General features: G+C 46.9%; 1 protein-coding gene across 1 annotated transcript in view; it reads left to right on the plus strand.

The window, feature by feature from the left end:
- The first annotated feature begins 12,574 nt into the window (after nucleotides 1–12,574).
- LOC138741622 (serine/threonine-protein phosphatase 2A 65 kDa regulatory subunit A alpha isoform) overlaps nucleotides 12,575–18,014 on the plus strand; it is a 104,533-nt gene continuing 99,093 nt past the window's right edge. Inside the window, exon 1 of the mRNA XM_069895974.1 lies at nucleotides 12,575–12,702. Within this exon, the coding sequence (XP_069752075.1) occupies nucleotides 12,616–12,702 (87 nt within the window). The 5' untranslated portion in view covers nucleotides 12,575–12,615. The remainder of the gene's footprint in view (nucleotides 12,703–18,014) is intronic.

An 18,014-nucleotide genomic window follows, 5' to 3' on the forward strand; every position in this document is an offset into this window, starting at 1 on the left:
TACTTAAAATAGTTATTCCAGGGCAACAAAACAGACTATTCTCGGATCCGGAGGAGCAAGAAAATTTGCAGAACAACTACAAAACAGACAGAGAGATGAAGACATGTAACGAGAGCAAAAATGACCACGAACTATATGTATGTGTGTATAAGGGTATATCTCGCACCAAGACACAAGAGAAACTTGTCCGTGAAATACTCTTTGCAGATGATGCCGCTTTAGTTGCCCATTCAGAGCCAGCTCTTCAGCGCTTGACGTCCTGCTTTGCGGAAACTGCCAAAATGTTTGGCCTGGAAGTCAGCCTGAAGAAAACTGAGGTCCTCCATCAGCCAGCTCCCCACCATGACTACCAGCCCCCCCACATCTCCATCGGGCACACAAAACTCAAAACGGTCAACCAGTTTACCTATCTCGGCTGCACCATTTCATCAGATGCAAGGATCGACAATGAGATAGACAACAGACTCGCCAAGGCAAATAGCGCCTTTGGAAGACTACACAAAAGAGTCTGGAAAAACAACCAACTGAAAAACCTCACAAAGATAAGCGTATACAGAGCCGTTGTCATACCCACACTCCTGTTCGGCTCCGAATCATGGGTCCTCTACCGGCACCACCTACGGCTCCTAGAACGCTTCCACCAGCGTTGTCTCCGCTCCATCCTCAACATCCATTGGAGCGCTCACACCCCTAACGTCGAAGTACTCGAGATGGCAGAGGTCGACAGCATCGAGTCCACGCTGCTGAAGATCCAGCTGCGCTGGATGGGTCACGTCTCCGGAATGGAGGACCATCGCCTTCCCAAGATCGTGTTATATGGTGAGCTCTCCTCTGGCCACCGTGACAGAGGTGCACCAAAGAAAAGGTACAAGGACTGCCTAAAGAAATCTCTTGGTGCCTGCCACATTGACCACCGCCAGTGGGCTGATAACGCCTCAAACCGTGCATCTTGGCGCCTCACAGTTTGGCGGGCAGCAACCTCCTTTGAAGAAGACCGCAGAGCCCACCTCACTGACAAAAGGCAAAGGAGGAAAAACCCAACACCCAACCCCAACCAACCAATTTTCCCTTGCAACCGCTGCAATCGTGTCTGCCTGTCCCGCATCGGACTTGTCAGCCACAAACGAGCCTGCAGCTGACGTGGACTTTTTACCCCCTCCATAAATCTTCGTCCGCGAAGCCAAGCCAAAGAAGAAGACATGAGTGTATGTGTATTTAAAAGAAAATATATAGAATATAGATAAGAATTAATAAGGGAAAGAAAGGGAAGAGAGGAAGTAAGAGGGAATTAAGAGAGTGACCTTTGTTGTATATGAAAATTAAAATCTTTTCTGGGGGGGACTGGGTGGGGAGGAGTTGCGGTCACTGCGAAATCAGTTGACGCTTGCGAGTGAATTCGCAAATCCAAAGGAAGAGGGGAGATGTGGTTGCCCGACAAGGGATAAAGGGCAACTCAGGAAGGGGAGGGGATAGTGGGGTTAAAGAAATTTTAGATAGGAGAATAAGGGAAATATTTGATGTTTTAGAAATATTGTCTTATAAAGTGTTCAAAAAAAGAAAGCAGAAATAGATAAGAAGGAAAGGTGATGATGAGGAAACGGAAAGGAAAGATAAACAAAGTATGAAATGGCTATGTTGAACTATATGACTTTAAATATTAACGGAATACATAACCAAATCAAAAGGAAGAAACTGCTAAATTTACTGAAAAAATAAAAAATTGATATAGCATTCGTGCAAGAAACACATTTAACTGAAATGGAACATCAGAAATTAAAGAGAGATTGGGTAGGACATGTAACAGCAGCATCATATAATTCAAAAGCTAGAGGAGTAGCTATATTAATCAGTAAAAATGTACCAATTAAAATAGAAGAGGAAATAATAGATCCAGCAGGGAGATATGTAATGATAAAATGTCAGATATATTCGGAGTTTTGGAATTTACTCAATGTATATTCACCTAACGAAGATGATCAAAAATTTATGCAAGATATTTTTCTGAAGATAGCAGACACGCAAGGGAACATACTAATAGGAGGGGATTTCAACCTTAATTTGGATTCAAACATGGATAAAACTGGGAAAAAAAATAACAGAAAGAACAAAGTAACCAAATTTATAATTAAATCGATGGAAGAAATGCAACTTTTGGATATATGGAGGAAACAACACCCAAAGGAAAAGGAATATTCATATTATTTGGGTAGACATAAAACATACTCAAGAATAGATCTATTCCTGTAATCAGCTCGCATGCAAGACAGAGTTAGGAAAACAGAATAAAAAGCTAGAATATTATCGGACCACTCACCCCTGATATTGACAATAGAGTTAGAGGACATCCCTCCAAGAATGTATAGATGAAGATTAAACTCCATGCTACTTAAAAGGCAGGATTTTAGAGAATTCATTGAAAGACAAATTAAAATGTACTTTGAAATAAATACGGAATCAGTGAAAGATAAGTTTATACTATGGGACGCAATGAAAGCGTTCATCAGAGGGCAAATAATAAGTTATGTAACCGAGATGAAGAAGGACTATAATCAGGAAACAGAGCAGTTGGAAAGGGAAATAGCAAATATAGAAAAAGAATTAGCAATGAAGGAAGACACAACTAAAAGAAGAGAATTGGCAGATAAAAAAATAAAATATGAAACACTACAAACATATAAGGTGGAGAAGAACATAATGAAGACAAAACAGAAATATTATGAACTAGGAGAAAAAACGCACAAAATTCTAGCATGGCAGCTTAAGACAGAACAAGCTAAGAAAATGGTATTGGCATCAAGGGAAAAAGACAAACAAATCACATATAATCCAACGGAGATGAATGAAAACTTCAGAGAATTCTACGAACAATTATACCAAACTGAAAACGAAGGGAAAGAAGACAAAATAGATGAATTTTTAACTAAAATTGAACTACCGAAATTACAAATAGAGGAACAAAATAAATTAACAGAACCATTTGAAATAGTAGAAATACAAGAGATAATAAAAATACTTCCGAATAATAAAAAACCAGGTGACGATCGATTCCCAATAGAATTCTATAAAACATTGAAAGATTTATTAATTCCTCCTCTCCTGGAAGTAATCAACCAGATTGATAAAACACAAAGCTTACCATATTCATGCAAAACAGCAATAATTACAGTAATACCAAAGACAGGGAAAGATTTACTCGCACCAGCGTCATATAGACCAATATCTTTAATTAACACAGATTATAAGATAATAGCTAAACTATTAGCAAACAGATTAGCCGACTATGTACCAAAAATAGTAAATCTAGACCAAACTGGATTTATTAAAAAAAGACGAACAGACAGTATTTGTAAATTTATTAACTTAATTCATGCAGTAGAAGGAAATAAAGCTCCAACAGTAACGGTAGCTTTAGATGCAGAGAAGGCCTTTGACAGAGTAGAATGGAATTATTTATTCAAAGTACTACAAAAATTCAGTTTACCAGAGAAATATATTAATTGGATTAAAGCATTATATAAGGGGCCATTGGCGAAAGTGACAGTAAATGGATATATATCAAAGCAATTTAATTGAAGCAGATCAACAAGGCAGGGATGCCCACTATCACCCTTATTGTTCGCGTTAGCTATAGAACCACTAGCAGAATTGATAAGAACAGAAAATAAAATAAAAGGGATAAAAATAAAAGACAAGGAATATAAAATCAGTTTATTTGCAGATGATGTTATAGTATACTTAACAGAACCAGAATTATCAATAAAAGAATTATATAAGAAATTGAAGGAATATGGAGAAGTGTCGGGTTACAAGATTAACGCAAATAAAAGTGAAGCAGTGCCAATGAATAATGCGGATTTCTCAAAATTTAAGAAGGAATCACCATTCAGATGGCAAATGCAAGCAATAAGATACCTAGGTATACAAATAAATAAAAACCTCGGCCATCTATATAAACTCAATTATTATCCACTAATGAAAAAATTACAGGACAATTTAGAGCATTGGAAAGATTTACCACTAACACTAATAGGAAGGATAAACTGTATTAAAATGAACATTTTCCCAAGGATACAACACTTATTTCAGGCATTGCCAATACACTTGACAGAGAAATTCTTCAAGGAGTTATAGAAAATAATAAGGAAATATTTATGGAAAGGGGGAATCTGAGGATAGCACTAGATAAATTAACAGAATGGTATAAACAAGGAGGCTTACAACTGCCAAACTTTAAAAATTATTATAGAGCTGCACAATTAAGATACCTATCAGATTTTTATCAAACAAGGAAAAAGTCAGATTGGACTAGATTAGAACTAGGGGAGAAGATACCTGAACATATATAAATGGGATGAAAAATTGGTACAACGTAGGAGTTCTCCAGTATTACATCATCTGCTCAATATTTGGAAGAAGATTCATGTAGAAAGGAATAAAACAAATTACCAATTACCAAAACTAATACTGACGCAAAATCAGTTAATCCCTTTTACAATAGATAACCTTTCCTTTAGAGAATGGGAGAAAAAAGGGATCAAAAGAATAGAAAATAGTTTTTCAGGAAATATATTATTATCCTTTGAACAAATGAAAGATAAATACAATATAACTCAAGATACAGTGCTGGCATATTACCAATTGAGATCCTACTTGAAGGACAAATTAGGAAGCAGTCTGAGATTACGAGAGGGAAGTAACTTTGAATATGTGATTACCGATACAATGATAATCAAAAAATTTACAACAAATATGTATATTAAACTGCAAGAAAAGGAGAATGAGGAAACAAATGGTAAAACTAAACAAAAATGGGAACAAGATTTAAATATAAAGATAAAGAAGGAAACATGGGAGAAGTTATTCTCTGGAACTATGAGAAATACAATAAACACGAGGTTACGTATGATACAATATAACTGGATACACAGGCTATACATTATACCTCAAAAGTTAAATAAATGGGACCCAACAGTATCTGACAGATGTTTTCATTGTAAAAAAGAAATGGGAACAACAATTCATGCAATCTGGACATGTGAGAAAGTAGAAAAATTTTGGGAAGATCTAAACCAGATATTAAATAAAATTACAGAAAACAATATACCTAAAAACCCAGAGATCTTCCTCCTAAGTAACATAAAAAACAAAGAATTTGGACTTGATTTGGATGGTGCACAAAAAAGATTTGTTAAGATAGCTCTAGCCGTAGCAAAAAAATGTATTATGTCATCCTGGAAATTAGAAGATAATTTGAGAATACAACAATGGTATATAGAAATGAATAAATGTATTCCATTAGAAAAAAATAACATATAATTTAAGAAATAATATTGAAATATTTGAACAAATATGGGAGCCATACATGAAACACAATAGAGAAAACCTACCGGGGACATCTACCACCTAAAATAACGAAAGGAGAAGGAAATGAAAAGAATTGACTCAGTGGAATTTCTTGTTTATTTTTATTGAATGACAACATTGTTTGACTGGTTTAATGTTGTGATAGTACAGATCTATCACCAATGTACATAGTGTATATAGTTACTGTATCTAGACTGTGCTTACAGCGATTGGCTGAGAGCTAAGCCACACCTATTGTTTGGGCCTTAAAGGGGTGTGTCCCTAGCCAGGTCGGATCATTCCGGACTGGTCGGCCACCTGTGAAGAGCTCCGGTCTTTTGCTAATAAAAGCCTTGGTTTGGATCAACAAGTCTTTGGTTCTTTCGACGAGCTCTACAAATGTATCTTAGATTTTGTACTTTAAATGAATGGGGGGGGGGGAGGTAGGGAGGGTGGGATGGGAGGAGGGAGGGGGGGAGAAAATGACACTATATATTTGAAAAGGAAAATGTATGTATCTTGGTCAATGTGGTTTATGGTGTGAAAAATAAAAAATGTAAAAAAAAGATCAGTGATTCTCAACCTTCCCTTCCCACCCACACTCCAACTGAAGTAATCCTTTACTAATCACAGAGCCCCGATGGCACAGGGATTACTTCAAGTGGAATGTGAGTTGAGGGGGCAATTTGAAAGCCCCTGGTGTAGTGGTTCTCAGGTTCCAGGGTCAAGGATGTCTCAGAGTGAGGACATTCTGAAAGGGGAGGGAGAGAAATCAGAACTCATAGTCCACATTATTTGAACATCAGTCATTAGTTAGGAAGAAAATCTTAAGGAAGTCTTTTTTCTCTATTAAATGAAAGATTCTATGACAAAATTATTCCAGGTAAACCCCCAAAGGACTTCAGAACTACTGCAATTTGAGATTTTCTTTAGGCGTACTTTCAATTTCATATAGACGTCAACTGTTGGATGTCATTATGAGTTTCACTCAAAAAGAAACTGACATCCAATTTTTTCCCTCACGAAGTGTCTCGGTTGCTCAAAGGAAAGTTCTGCCTTGGCAGATCTGCTCACACTCTTCCACAGCACCAAGCAGACACCTGCCAGAAACTAACACAGCAATCAGGACCATCCATGGTTAACAATAAACTCTGGCTGCTGCCCATCTGTCTGAGGGATTATATGTGTTAGCTCTTTAATTAACTTGAATAATTCATGGCCTGGTCTCAGTGTTTAATAGAGCCAGAGTGACGCACATCATGGCACCTTGGAGATAAGACCATCTCAGCATGGAGTCTTTCATGTAATGAATATATAATCCCTGATCCCATGGTGAGAAAATATTAATATGCATTTTCATGGTGTTATGAAATGAACGAATAAGATCAGACACTATTTTTCTCATTAAAAATAACCTGAATTCATCTACACCAGACATATGTTGCAAGACACAGTGCTAATTGTTTCCTTGCATCAAAAGAGTGAAACATGAAGGTCTGCAGAAGCTGCGATTGGAGCAAAACTCAAAAATGCTGGAGGAAATTCAGCAGGTCTCACTGCGAAGTAACTTTAACCCTTTGTGGGTGTGCCCTATTTAACTGAAACGAATCACAGGGAGGTATGAGAAGAAGAACTCAGATTCCCAGACTGATCCTTTCCAAAGGAACGCCACAATATTCTCTTGGCATTTATGAACAGTGACACCAGTTACACTGAAGCCTTGTTGTATCCAGAAACTTGGAATCCAGGATTGTTAGTCAAAAGTCAAAAAGCTTAAAATATTGGGAACCTCATTCAACAAATTCTAAATAGAAAGCAGCTCAACTTCTTGGATCAAATACTTGTTCGGAAAAGGTAAATTCATTTCTATTTTTCATCTCATTGGAATCATGATTTAATTTTCGTGGGTTCCGATGCTAATTCTAGCAATGGAAGGAGACCAATGATGCGTAGTCATTGGATTGATCTTCAAGATCTATTTATCAAGGTTGGAGTGATACAGGTACTCAATGAGTCACAATTTAATGACTTTATCCAGCGTCTTCTGCTTCTTCTGATTGATATTGCTTTTGCTCTGTTCTAATTGATATTAGGTAGGTTAAGCCAAAGCAGGACTTGTGCTCTGAATAGTGGAAATCTGAAGGGTGTTCTAGAACAGGGAGACCTAAGGGGACAGGTACATAATTCCACAAAAGTGGTATTACAGATAGACAGCAGCTTTAGGGGATGGAAGGGGTCTTGGCAGTCAGTACAAAGCACCCCTACGGCCATTCCTCTCAACAATAAAGATACCGCTTTGGATACCATTGTGCAGGACAATCGACCAGGGACAAGTCGAGGTAGTCATGTCTCAGGCACAATCTGGTCCATTGGCTCAGAAGAAAGGGGGAAGAAGAGGAGAGCAATAGTGACTGGGGATTCGCTGGTTAGGTGAACAGATAGGAGGTTTGCTGGATGAGATCGAGGCTCCCAAATGGTTTGTTGTCTCCCAGGTGCCTCCCAAGGTCAGGAACATCTCCAATCAAGTTCATTGCATTCTGGAGGGGCAGCAGCCAAATGTTGTGGTCTACATTGGTACCCATGGCACGGAGAGGAGTAGGGATGAGGTCCTGAAGAAGGAATATAGGGAAGGAAAATAAAAAGTAGGACCTCAAGGATGGTAATCTTGGGATTGTTGCCTGTGGCATGTGCCAGGGAGGGAGGAATAAGAAGTTGTGACAGATGACTGTGTGGCTGAAGAGTTCAGATTTGAGGATCATTGGGATCTCTTCTGGGGAAGGTCTGACCTGAACAAAAAGTCAGGCTACACCTGAACTGGAGGGGGGACCAATATCCTGGCGGGCAGGTTTGCTAGAGCTGTTGGGGAGCGTTTAAACTAGTCTGGCAGCAGGGGTGGGGGGGTGGGAAAGGAGAATGAGAGTGCAGAGAATGGGGCAGAAGATGAAAAGCATGATGTGAATGTGGTAAACCACTGTTATGTGTAATTGTCTGGCCAGGCACACCTACTGGCCAATGTAAAAACACAAAAGGCAGGTCAAACAGTGTCCCTTATGCAACAGAGACAGAGATAGAGAGCCCATTGGCTGATTGTACCTGCGGCCCTTCCCTCAGGCTCCTGTATAAAGGTGACTGTCCCACAGCCCCTCATCAGTGCAGGACAGTCAAACAGTAGGGATGTGCCATGGTTCTTAAGTGAATAAAAGCTATTGGTTTCTCAACAGTCTTTAGAGTAAATTATGGTGCGTCAGTGAGTTTGTGAGGAAGGACAGGGTAGGGAAGGAAACAAATCTAGTCAGTTAGAGGGTTTGAAATGTGTCTATTTCAATGAAAGGAGCATTAGGAATAAAGGGGATGAACAGAGCATGAATCAGTATGTGGAACTACGACGTTGAGGCTGATTTTAGTAAGGCATTAGACAAGGTCCCCCCAAGACACTCATTCAGAAAGTCATGAGCCATCTGATCCATGGAATCCTGGCTGTGTAGCTTAAAAATTGGCTTGCCGTTAGAAAGCAGTGGAAGGACTGTATTCTGCCTGGAGGTCGGTGACTAGTGGAGGGGCCGCAGGGATCTGTTCTGGGACCCCTGCTCTTTGTGATTTTGAGAAATGACCTGGGTGAAGAGACGGAAGGATGGGTCAGTCAGCTTGCAGATGACACGAAGGTTGGAGGAGTTATGGTTGGAACTGAAGGATATTATTGGCTACAAAAGGAGAGTTGGGTGGAAAAGAAGCAGACGAGTTTAATCCGGATAAGTGTGACGTGATGTATTTTGGAAGGTCTAACCAGAAGGCTGAGTACAGGGTTAATGGTCAGATACTTAACAGTGTGGAGGAACAGCCTTGTCGCTTCTCTCCATCTTGGCCCACCTGGAGAATGACGCCTCATATGCCAAACTTCAGCTCGGCATATAATACAGTAATTCCCTAGAGGCTTGTGGGGAAGCTGACCTCACTGGGACTCAACGCCCCTCTCTGTACCTGGATCCTGGACTTCCTAACGGAAATACCAAAGTCTCTCTGGGTTGGTAGCAGAATGTCAAGAACCATCACGTTGAGCACTGTTGCACCTCAGGGCTGTGCGCTCAGCCCACTCCTGTTCATGCTACTGACCTATTGCTGCATTGCCAAATCCAGCTCCAACAGAGTCATCGAGTTTGCAGATGACACGACGGCCATCGGCCTCATCAGCAACAACGATGAGTCGCACTACAGAGAATAGGTGGAAAATCTCGTGAAATGGTGTGGGAGTTACAACATGAGTCTCAACATGGACAAGGTGAAGGTGATGATTATGGACTCTACTACATGTCAACAAGTCTGTAGGAGAAAGAGTGGAGGGCACCAAGTTCCTTGGAGTTTACTTAACTTGTCACCTATCATGGACACTTAACATCTCCTCCCTTGTCAGGAAGGCAGCATTTCCTGAGAAGACTGAAGTGGGCGAGGCTATTGGCCTCCATCATGTCAACCTTTCATTATAGATTGGATTAGATTAGATTCAACTTTAACGCCATTGAGCCAAGTACAGTTACAAAGCCAATGAAATAGAATTAGCATCGAACCAGAAGTGCTGTCTACAAATAATGACGTGTGAATAAAAACAAGCTCATTCAGCAAGGAAACAATTCTAAAAGTGAGTGCAGGACCACTCAATGCTGGGATTTAAGGTTCAGCAGGGTCACAGCTCAGGGAAAAAAGCTCTTTGAGCCTGCTGGTTCAGGAGTGAACCCTCCTGTGGCACTTACTGGACGGGAGGAGAGCAAAAAGTCCATATTTAGGGTGACTGCCTTCTTGATGATGCTCTTCGCCCAGCCCAGCTAACATTCCAGACAGATATTCTCAATGGTGGGTAATTGGATGCCGATAATCTGCTGGGAAGTTTTCACCACCCACTGAAGTGCTTCATGGTCCGATACGGGACAATTGCTGTATCACATTGACATGCTGTAGGTCAGTATGCTCTCAGTGGCACAGCAGTAAAAATCCATCAATATCCTGGGACAAATTGCCACAGGAAATAAAGGCAATTTTTCACCTTTTTGATCAGGATGGAGGAATTCATGGACCAGGTGAGATCATCGGAAATGTGGACACCAGAAATTTGAAGGTCCACCACAGCTCCATTGATGTAAGTAGGGGCCTGAGTGTAGCTTCCAGCATGCTTGAAGACCACAATAATCTCCAGGGTCAGTGCGAAGGGGGGCATCCATGGACATTGCCCCGAAGTGAGATATAGTCGCGGCTATCACTCACCATCAGACCTGCCCCCAGACCATCTGGCATCACTACAGTGCATCAAGTGTCACTACCCTCCCTCCCTCCGCTGAGTGTGTTTATGAGTGTTACACTGTGTCCCCTCGAACATGCTAATGCCCTCCTCTAACATTTGTTCTGGTGCTGACCCCTGATGATCTCCTTGATCTTCTGAGTGTTAAGCGCCAAGTTGTTGTTGGGACACCACCCGGCTAGGTGCTGGACCTCGTCCCTCTAGGCTTCCTCATCCTCCCCTCTGATCAGTCCACCCACCGTGGTGTCATCTGCAAACTGGATTATGGGATTAGAACCAAATGCAGGAATGCAGTCATAGGTGAAAGGGGAATACAGCACACAGCCCTGGGGCACGCTGGTGTTGAATGTGAGAATGGAAGAGAAGAGATTGGGGTCTGTTATTTAGAAAGTCCAGAGGGTGGTTATCTGTTTATATGGATAAGCTCATACCAAGCTGGTGAAGATTGGCGATCATTTTGGAAGGAATCACAATATTGAATGCTGAACTAAAGTCAATGAATAGCATTCTGATAGAAGAGCTCTATCGAGGTGTTCTTGCTGGCTGCGTCACAGTGTGGTATAGTTGCTGCAGGGGAATGGACGGGAGGTCAATCCCTAAGACCATAAGCGAGGCAGAGAGGATCATTGGAGCCTCCCTCTTTTTCCACCATTGATGTGATCTATGGGGATCTTTGTCTGAAGACGGTGCACAAAATAATTGAGGACCCCTTCCACCATGCACACAGCGTCTTTCAGCTGTTCCTGTCGGGGAAGAGATCGGAGCCAGCACCACCAGGCTGAGAGACGGCTTCTTCCAATGGGCAGTGAGAATGCTGAATGACCCAAGGAACTGCTCACACTAACCATCAGAGACTCTCTTATGTATAAAACAATATTTATTTATTTGTACGGATGAAATACTTGTCCTACGTGTGTATTGTTTGTCTGGTTGTATGTCTGCATGTTTTGCACCAAGGACCCGAGAATTCAGTTTCATTGGGTGGTACTTGTCCAATCAGATGACAATAAACTTGTCTTGAACAGAGGGAACTTGGGATCCAAATTCATACTTCCTCTCAAGATCATCGCACAGGTTGATGGGATAGTTAAGAAGGCCTGTGGGATTAATGGGGGATCGAGTTGAAGAGTCCAGAGATCATGTGGCACCTAGAAATCTCTCCTGAGACCACACAGGGATTGTGTTCAGTTCTAGGAAGGATGTGGAAGCTACGGAGAGGGTGTAGAGGAGATTGACCAGGATTTTGCCTAGATTGGAAATTAAGTCTTATGAGGCAAGGTTTGCGGAGCTGAGACTTTTCTCTTTGGAGCGTAGGATGAGAGGAGACTTGGTGGAGGTCTACAAGATTCTGAGTGGTGGAGACAGGGTGGGCCAGCCACCCGCACCTGTTTCCCAGGACGGGAGTAGCTACAATGCTTCTGCGTTACTTGCGAGGCTTCTCAAATAACTTGTCCGACATGCAAGATTCCAATTACAGACGAGACTTGACCTACGGATGCCTTCCACCCTCTCAGGAAACTGCCCCTCCATCTCCCTCCGCTGCACAGTGGGGCACCGCAGGAGGAGCGAGAAGGGCGTATCCTGACGCGGTGCCCAAATAGTTCTCATGCTCCTGACTGGAGAAGAGCAGCAAAGACCAGGGGAGGGAGTTCAGGGCTAAGGTTTATTTACACAGAGAGGGTGGTGGAGGCTGGAACAGTGCGGGCATTGAAGGGACTCCGAGACAGGCACGTGGAGGGTGGGGTCGGGAGGGTTTATTTTTGGGGGGGTAGGAATAGAGGTGCTGGCCCAAGATCGAGGACTGAAGGGCCGCTACCGTTCTCTCGCTCTCTGACTGGAAGAAAGATGGCGCCACGGAGGGTGTCACGGCGTTCCGGGCGCATGCGCACGACCCGTCGCCAGGACGGCTGGAGAATTTCTCGAAGCATTTCCGCTCCTGCGGAGGGATTCGGGGGACCCCGTGCACCGACAGGAAGCAGGTCAAGATGGCGGCAGCAGAGGTGGCCGATGGCGATGATTCCCTCTACCCCATCGCCGTTCTAATAGACGAGTTACGGAACGAGGACGTGCAGGTGGGTTGGGGGCGCTGGGCCGTTGCCCACCCGGGCCGAGCTCGTTCCTGGGTGGGGAGCCCAGGCTCGGCCAGCCTGGAGAGCGGCCTTGGGGTAACGGCCGCCGTTGGGGGAGGGGGGCGGGCTGGAGTGGGGGGAGAAGCTGCTGGGGCCGGGCTGGAATGAGGGGGGAGAAGCTGCTGGGGCCGGGCTGGAATGAGGGGGGGGGCGGGCTGGAATGAGGGGGGAGAAGCTGCTGGGGCCGGGCTGGAATGAGGGGGGGGGCGGGCTGGAATGGGGGGGAGAAGCTGCTGGGGCCGGGCTGGAATGAGGGGGGGTGGGCTGGAATGGGGGGGAGAAGCTGCTGGGGCCGGGCTGGAATGAGGGGGGGTGGGCTGGAATGGGGGGGAGAAGCTGCTGGGGCCGGGCTGGAATGAGGGGGGGGGCGGGCTGGAATGAGGGGGGAGAAGCTGCTGGGGCCGGGCTGGAATGAGGGGGGGGGCGGGCTGGAATGAGGGGGGAGAAGCTGCTGGGGCCGGGCTGGAATGAGGGGGGGGGCGGGCTGGAATGGGGGGGAGAAGCTGCTGGGGCCGGGCTGGAATGAGGGGGGGGGCGGGCTGGAATGGGGGGGAGAAGCTGCTGGGGCCGGGCTGGAATGAGGGGGGGGTGGGCTGGAATGGGGGGGAGAAGCTGCTGGGGCCGGGCTGGAATGAGGGGGGGGGCGGGCTGGAATGAGGGGGGAGAAGCTGCTGGGGCCGGGCTGGAATGAGGGGGGGGGCGGGCTGGAATGAGGGGGGAGAAGCTGCTGGGGCCGGGCTGGAATGGGGGGGGGGGCGGGCTGGAGTGGGGGGAGAAGCTGCTGGGGCCGGGCTGGAATGAGGGGGGGGCGGGCTGGAGTGGGGGGAGAAGCTGCTGGGGCCGGGCTGGAATGAGGGGGGAGAAGCTGCTGGGGCCGGGCTGGAATGAGGGGGGGGGCGGGCTGGAATGAGGGGGGAGAAGCTGCTGGGGCCGGGCTGGAATGAGGGGGGGGGGCGGGCTGGAATGGGGGGGAGAAGCTGCTGGGGCCGGGCTGGAATGAGGGGGGGTGGGCTGGAATGGGGGGGAGAAGCTGCTGGGGCCGGGCTGGAATGAGGGGGGGTGGGCTGGAATGGGGGGGAGAAGCTGCTGGGGCCGGGCTGGAATGAGGGGGGGGGCGGGCTGGAATGAGGGGGGAGAAGCTGCTGGGGCCGGGCTGGAATGAGGGGGGGGGCGGGCTGGAATGAGGGGGGAGAAGCTGCTGGGGCCGGGCTGGAATGAGGGGGGGGGCGGGCTGGAATGGGGGGGAGAAGCTGCTGGGGCCGGGCTGGAATGAGGGGGGGGGCGGGCTGGAATGGGGGGGGAGAAGCTGCTGGGGCCGGGCTGGAATGAGGGGGGGTGGGCTGGAATGGGGGGGAGAAGCTGCTGGGGCCGGGCTGGAATGAGGGGGGGGGCGGGCTGGAATGAGGGGGGAGAAGCTGCTGGGGCCGGGCTGGAATGAGGGGGGGGGCGGGCTGGAATGAGGGGGGAGAAGCTGCTGGGGCCGGGCTGGAATGAGGGGGGGGGCGGGCTGGAATGAGGGGGGAGAAGCTGCTGGGGCCGGGCTGGAATGAGGGGGGGGGCGGGCTGGAATGAGGGGGGAGAAGCTGCTGGGGCCGGGCTGGAATGAGTGGGGGGGCGGGCTGGAATGGGGGGGAGAAGCTGCTGGGGCCGGGCTGGAATGAGGGGGGGGGCGGGCTGGAATGGGGGGGAGAAGCTGCTGGGGCCGGGCTGGAATGAGGGGGGGTGGGCTGGAATGGGGGGGAGAAGCTGCTGGGGCCGGGCTGGAATGAGGGGGGGGTGGGCTGGAATGGGGGGGGAGAAGCTGCTGGGGCCGGGCTGGAATGAGGGGGGGGGGCTGGAATGGGAGGGAGGGAAAGTGCCCTGGGGGGCGGGCTGGAATGGTGGGGGGAGAAGCTACTGGGGCCGGGCTGGAATGAGGGGGGGGGGGGGGCGGGCTGGAATGAGGGGGGGGGCGGGCTGGAATGAGGGGGGGGTGGGCTGGAATGAGGGGGGGAGGCGGGCTGGAATGGGAGGGAGGGAAAATGCCCTGGGGGGCGGGCTGGAATGGTGGGGGGAGAAGCTGCTGGGGGCCGGGCTGGAATGAGGGGGGGGTGGGCTGGAATGGGGGGGTAGAAGCTGCTGGGGGCCAGGCTGGAATGAGAGGGGGGCGGGCTGGAATGGGAGGGAGGGAAAATGCCCTGGGGGGGCGGGCTGGAATGGTGGGGGGAGAAGCTGCTGGGGGCCGGGCTGGAATGAGGGGGGGGTGGGCTGGAATGGGGGGGGGGAGAAGCTGCTGGGGGCCAGGCTGGAATGAGGGGGGGGCGGGCTTGAATGGGAGGGAGGGAAAATGCCCTGGGGGGCGGGCTGGAATGGTGGGGGGAGAAGCTGCTGGGGGCCGGGCTGGAATGAGGGGGGGTGGGCTGGAATGGGGGGGAGGGAAAGTGCCCTGGGGGGCGGGCTGGAATGGGGGGGGAGAAGCTGCTGGGGGCCGGGCTGGTATGAGGGGCCGAAACGCAGTGGAAACGCTGCTCCGGTGGGGGGGTGGGGGTCCTTGACCAACAGGCTTATTCCCCTGACCTGCGTTGTATTTTGATAACGGTGCATCAGAGAGAAGGGTGAGGGCCTGAAATGTTGCCGGACCCGAGTTCTTCCAGGATTTTGTGCATCTGCATACTTTCTTAAGGAAAATCAGGTTTTGTGACCAGATCGGAGCTCCATTCATTCTACGGATGGCTTTATTTTTAATAAAAAAAAAGTTAAATGCTAGAAATACTTGGATCAGGTGGTTTGGAGACAATTTTTCATTTATTGAACATAGAAATCGACAACGTTGTGTGTCGCACGCTTCTTAATAGGAAAAGACATGGCAGGCTGTTGATTCATTGATCTTTACTATATTCTAAGCTGATGTTCTTCTTTCTTCTTTGGCTTGGCTTCGCAGACAAAGATTTATGGAGGGGTATAACCACGTCTGCTGCAGGTTCATTGGTGACTGACAAGTCTGATGCGGGACAGGCAGGCACGGTTGCAGGGGAAAATTGGTTGGTTGGGGTTGGGTGTTGGATTTTTCTTCCTTTGTCTTTTGTCAGTGAGGTGGGCTCTGCAGTCTTCTTCAAAGGAGGTTGCTGCCCGCCGAACTGTGAGGCACCAAGATGCACGGTTGGAGGCGATATCAGCCCACTGTGGCAGGCACCAAGAGATTTCTTTAAGCAGTCCTTGTATCTCTACTTTGGTGCATCTCTGTCTCGGTGGCCAGTGGAGAGCTCGCCATATAACACGATCTTGGGAAGGCGATGGTCCTCCAGTCTTGAGACGTGACCCACCCAGCGCAGTTGGGTCTTCAGCAGCGTGGATTCGATGCTTGCAGACTCTGCCAGCTCGAGTACTTCGATGTTGGTGATGAAGTTACTCCAATGAATGTTGAGGATGGAGCGGAGACAGCGCTGATGGAACGGTTCTAGGAGCTGTAGGTGATGCCGGTAGAGGACCCATGATTCGGAGCCGAACAGGAGCGTGGGTATGACAACGGCTCTGTACACGCTGATCTTTGTGTGTTTTTTTCCAAATGTTTGGCCTGGAAGTCAGCCTGAAGAAAACTGAGGTCCTCCATCAGCCAGCTCCCCACCATGACTACCAGCCCCCCCACATCTCCATCGGGCACACAGAACTCAAAACACTCAACCAGTTTACCTACCTCGGCTGCACCATTTCATCTGATTCAAGGATCGACAACGAGATAGACAACAGACTCGCCAAGGCAAATAGCGCCTTTGGAAGACTACACAAAAGAGTCTGGAAAAACAACCACCTGAAGAAACACACAAAGATCAGCGTGGTGTTCTAACAAGCATATGTATATATCAAAGTGTCATCACATACATGTGATGGCATCCTACCTAACATTCTTCCACCTCCCACCAAAATAAGTTAAGGAAAAATGCCAATTATTGGTTATTTTGGGTTATAGAGTATCCCTTGGAAAGAAAAAAAAACATGCTGAACATTGCCAAACTCTTTTTTAATCTACTGGTTATGGCACATAGTCTTTCAGTAATTCTAGCGGGCGTCTGTCCCCTTAGGATCGATATATAGGGATGGCATCAGCTGGACTTCCCTGTTGTTTTCAGGGTGTTCTTGGCTTGAGCTGTTTCAGTTCATCAGGTAGGATATAGCTGGGCGGTGGTGAAGATATCTTTAGAGTATTTCCAGTCTTTCCAGTGGTAGAGTGTGGTGGTCCAGAGGACTGCTTTTCTGATTTTGTGTGCCCCTCGTGAAGGTATATTTTCAGATGGTGATCCATGCATCTCTCTCTCTCTCTCTAATGTTCAGCCAGAGGTGGAGGCATCCTTTTGCAGGGTTGGCCTTTCTGTGTGTATGTCTACTGCCTCAGCCTCCAGTGTCATAGCATTTTCCACTGCTCTTAACTGGTCATTGTGCCTTTTCCATATCATCTCCCACTAGAATATCAGATATGGGCTGAGGTTTTTCAGGACCACTCCCCGTACGCATGGGGCTCTGTTGAAATGGTAGTCTCTTAATAAAACTGGTTCGCCCACCTCTACTGATCTAGGGTCTTTGTTAGCAGAAGTTGTGGTTGCAATCTGATGCTGATGTTTAGACATATTGCTGATAATCTCCTCAAATTTCTCAGAATATCAGTTCTGCCAGTGTCCTTTTGGTGGTTGAGTGTGGTGTATTTCGGTATCCCAGCCAAAAATCGGCAATTCTATGGGTCCATGACAAGTTTGCATTTCATTTCATCTTCATGGCTTTCTTGAGAGTTTGCATGAAATGTTCTGCTTCTTTGTTTGTGCTTGGTTGATATGGTGCAGATAGAATGTAGTGTTTGTTGTTATTAAGCTTGAACTCTTTAAATTCTGCTGATACAAATTGTGGGCAGTTGTCGGAAACTAGTTCTATGGGTAATCCATGCAATGCGAAGACTTCTGTTAGTTTTTTAACGTTATGACCTGCAGTCGTTTTTTTCACATGGATTACAGTTGGCCATTTGGCGTGGGCGTCGACTACTATCAGGAAATTTTTCCCATAAATGGTCCTACAAAGTCTATGTGGACATGATGCCAATCATGTGACAGTTATTTTCATGGGTTTGCTTCTACTTGAGGTGCTTTGGGTTGTGCTTCCTGGCACATGCTGGATCTCCTAACCGTGTGCTTAATGCCTTCCCCTATGGAAGGCTACCAGACATGCATTAACCATAACCATATAACCTTATAACCACTTACAGCACAGAACAGGCCAGATCGGCCCTACTA

The sequence above is a fragment of the Narcine bancroftii genome, chromosome 8, assembly GCF_036971445.1.
Source record: "Narcine bancroftii isolate sNarBan1 chromosome 8, sNarBan1.hap1, whole genome shotgun sequence".
In the NCBI taxonomy this organism is placed as follows: domain Eukaryota; kingdom Metazoa; phylum Chordata; class Chondrichthyes; order Torpediniformes; family Narcinidae; genus Narcine; species Narcine bancroftii.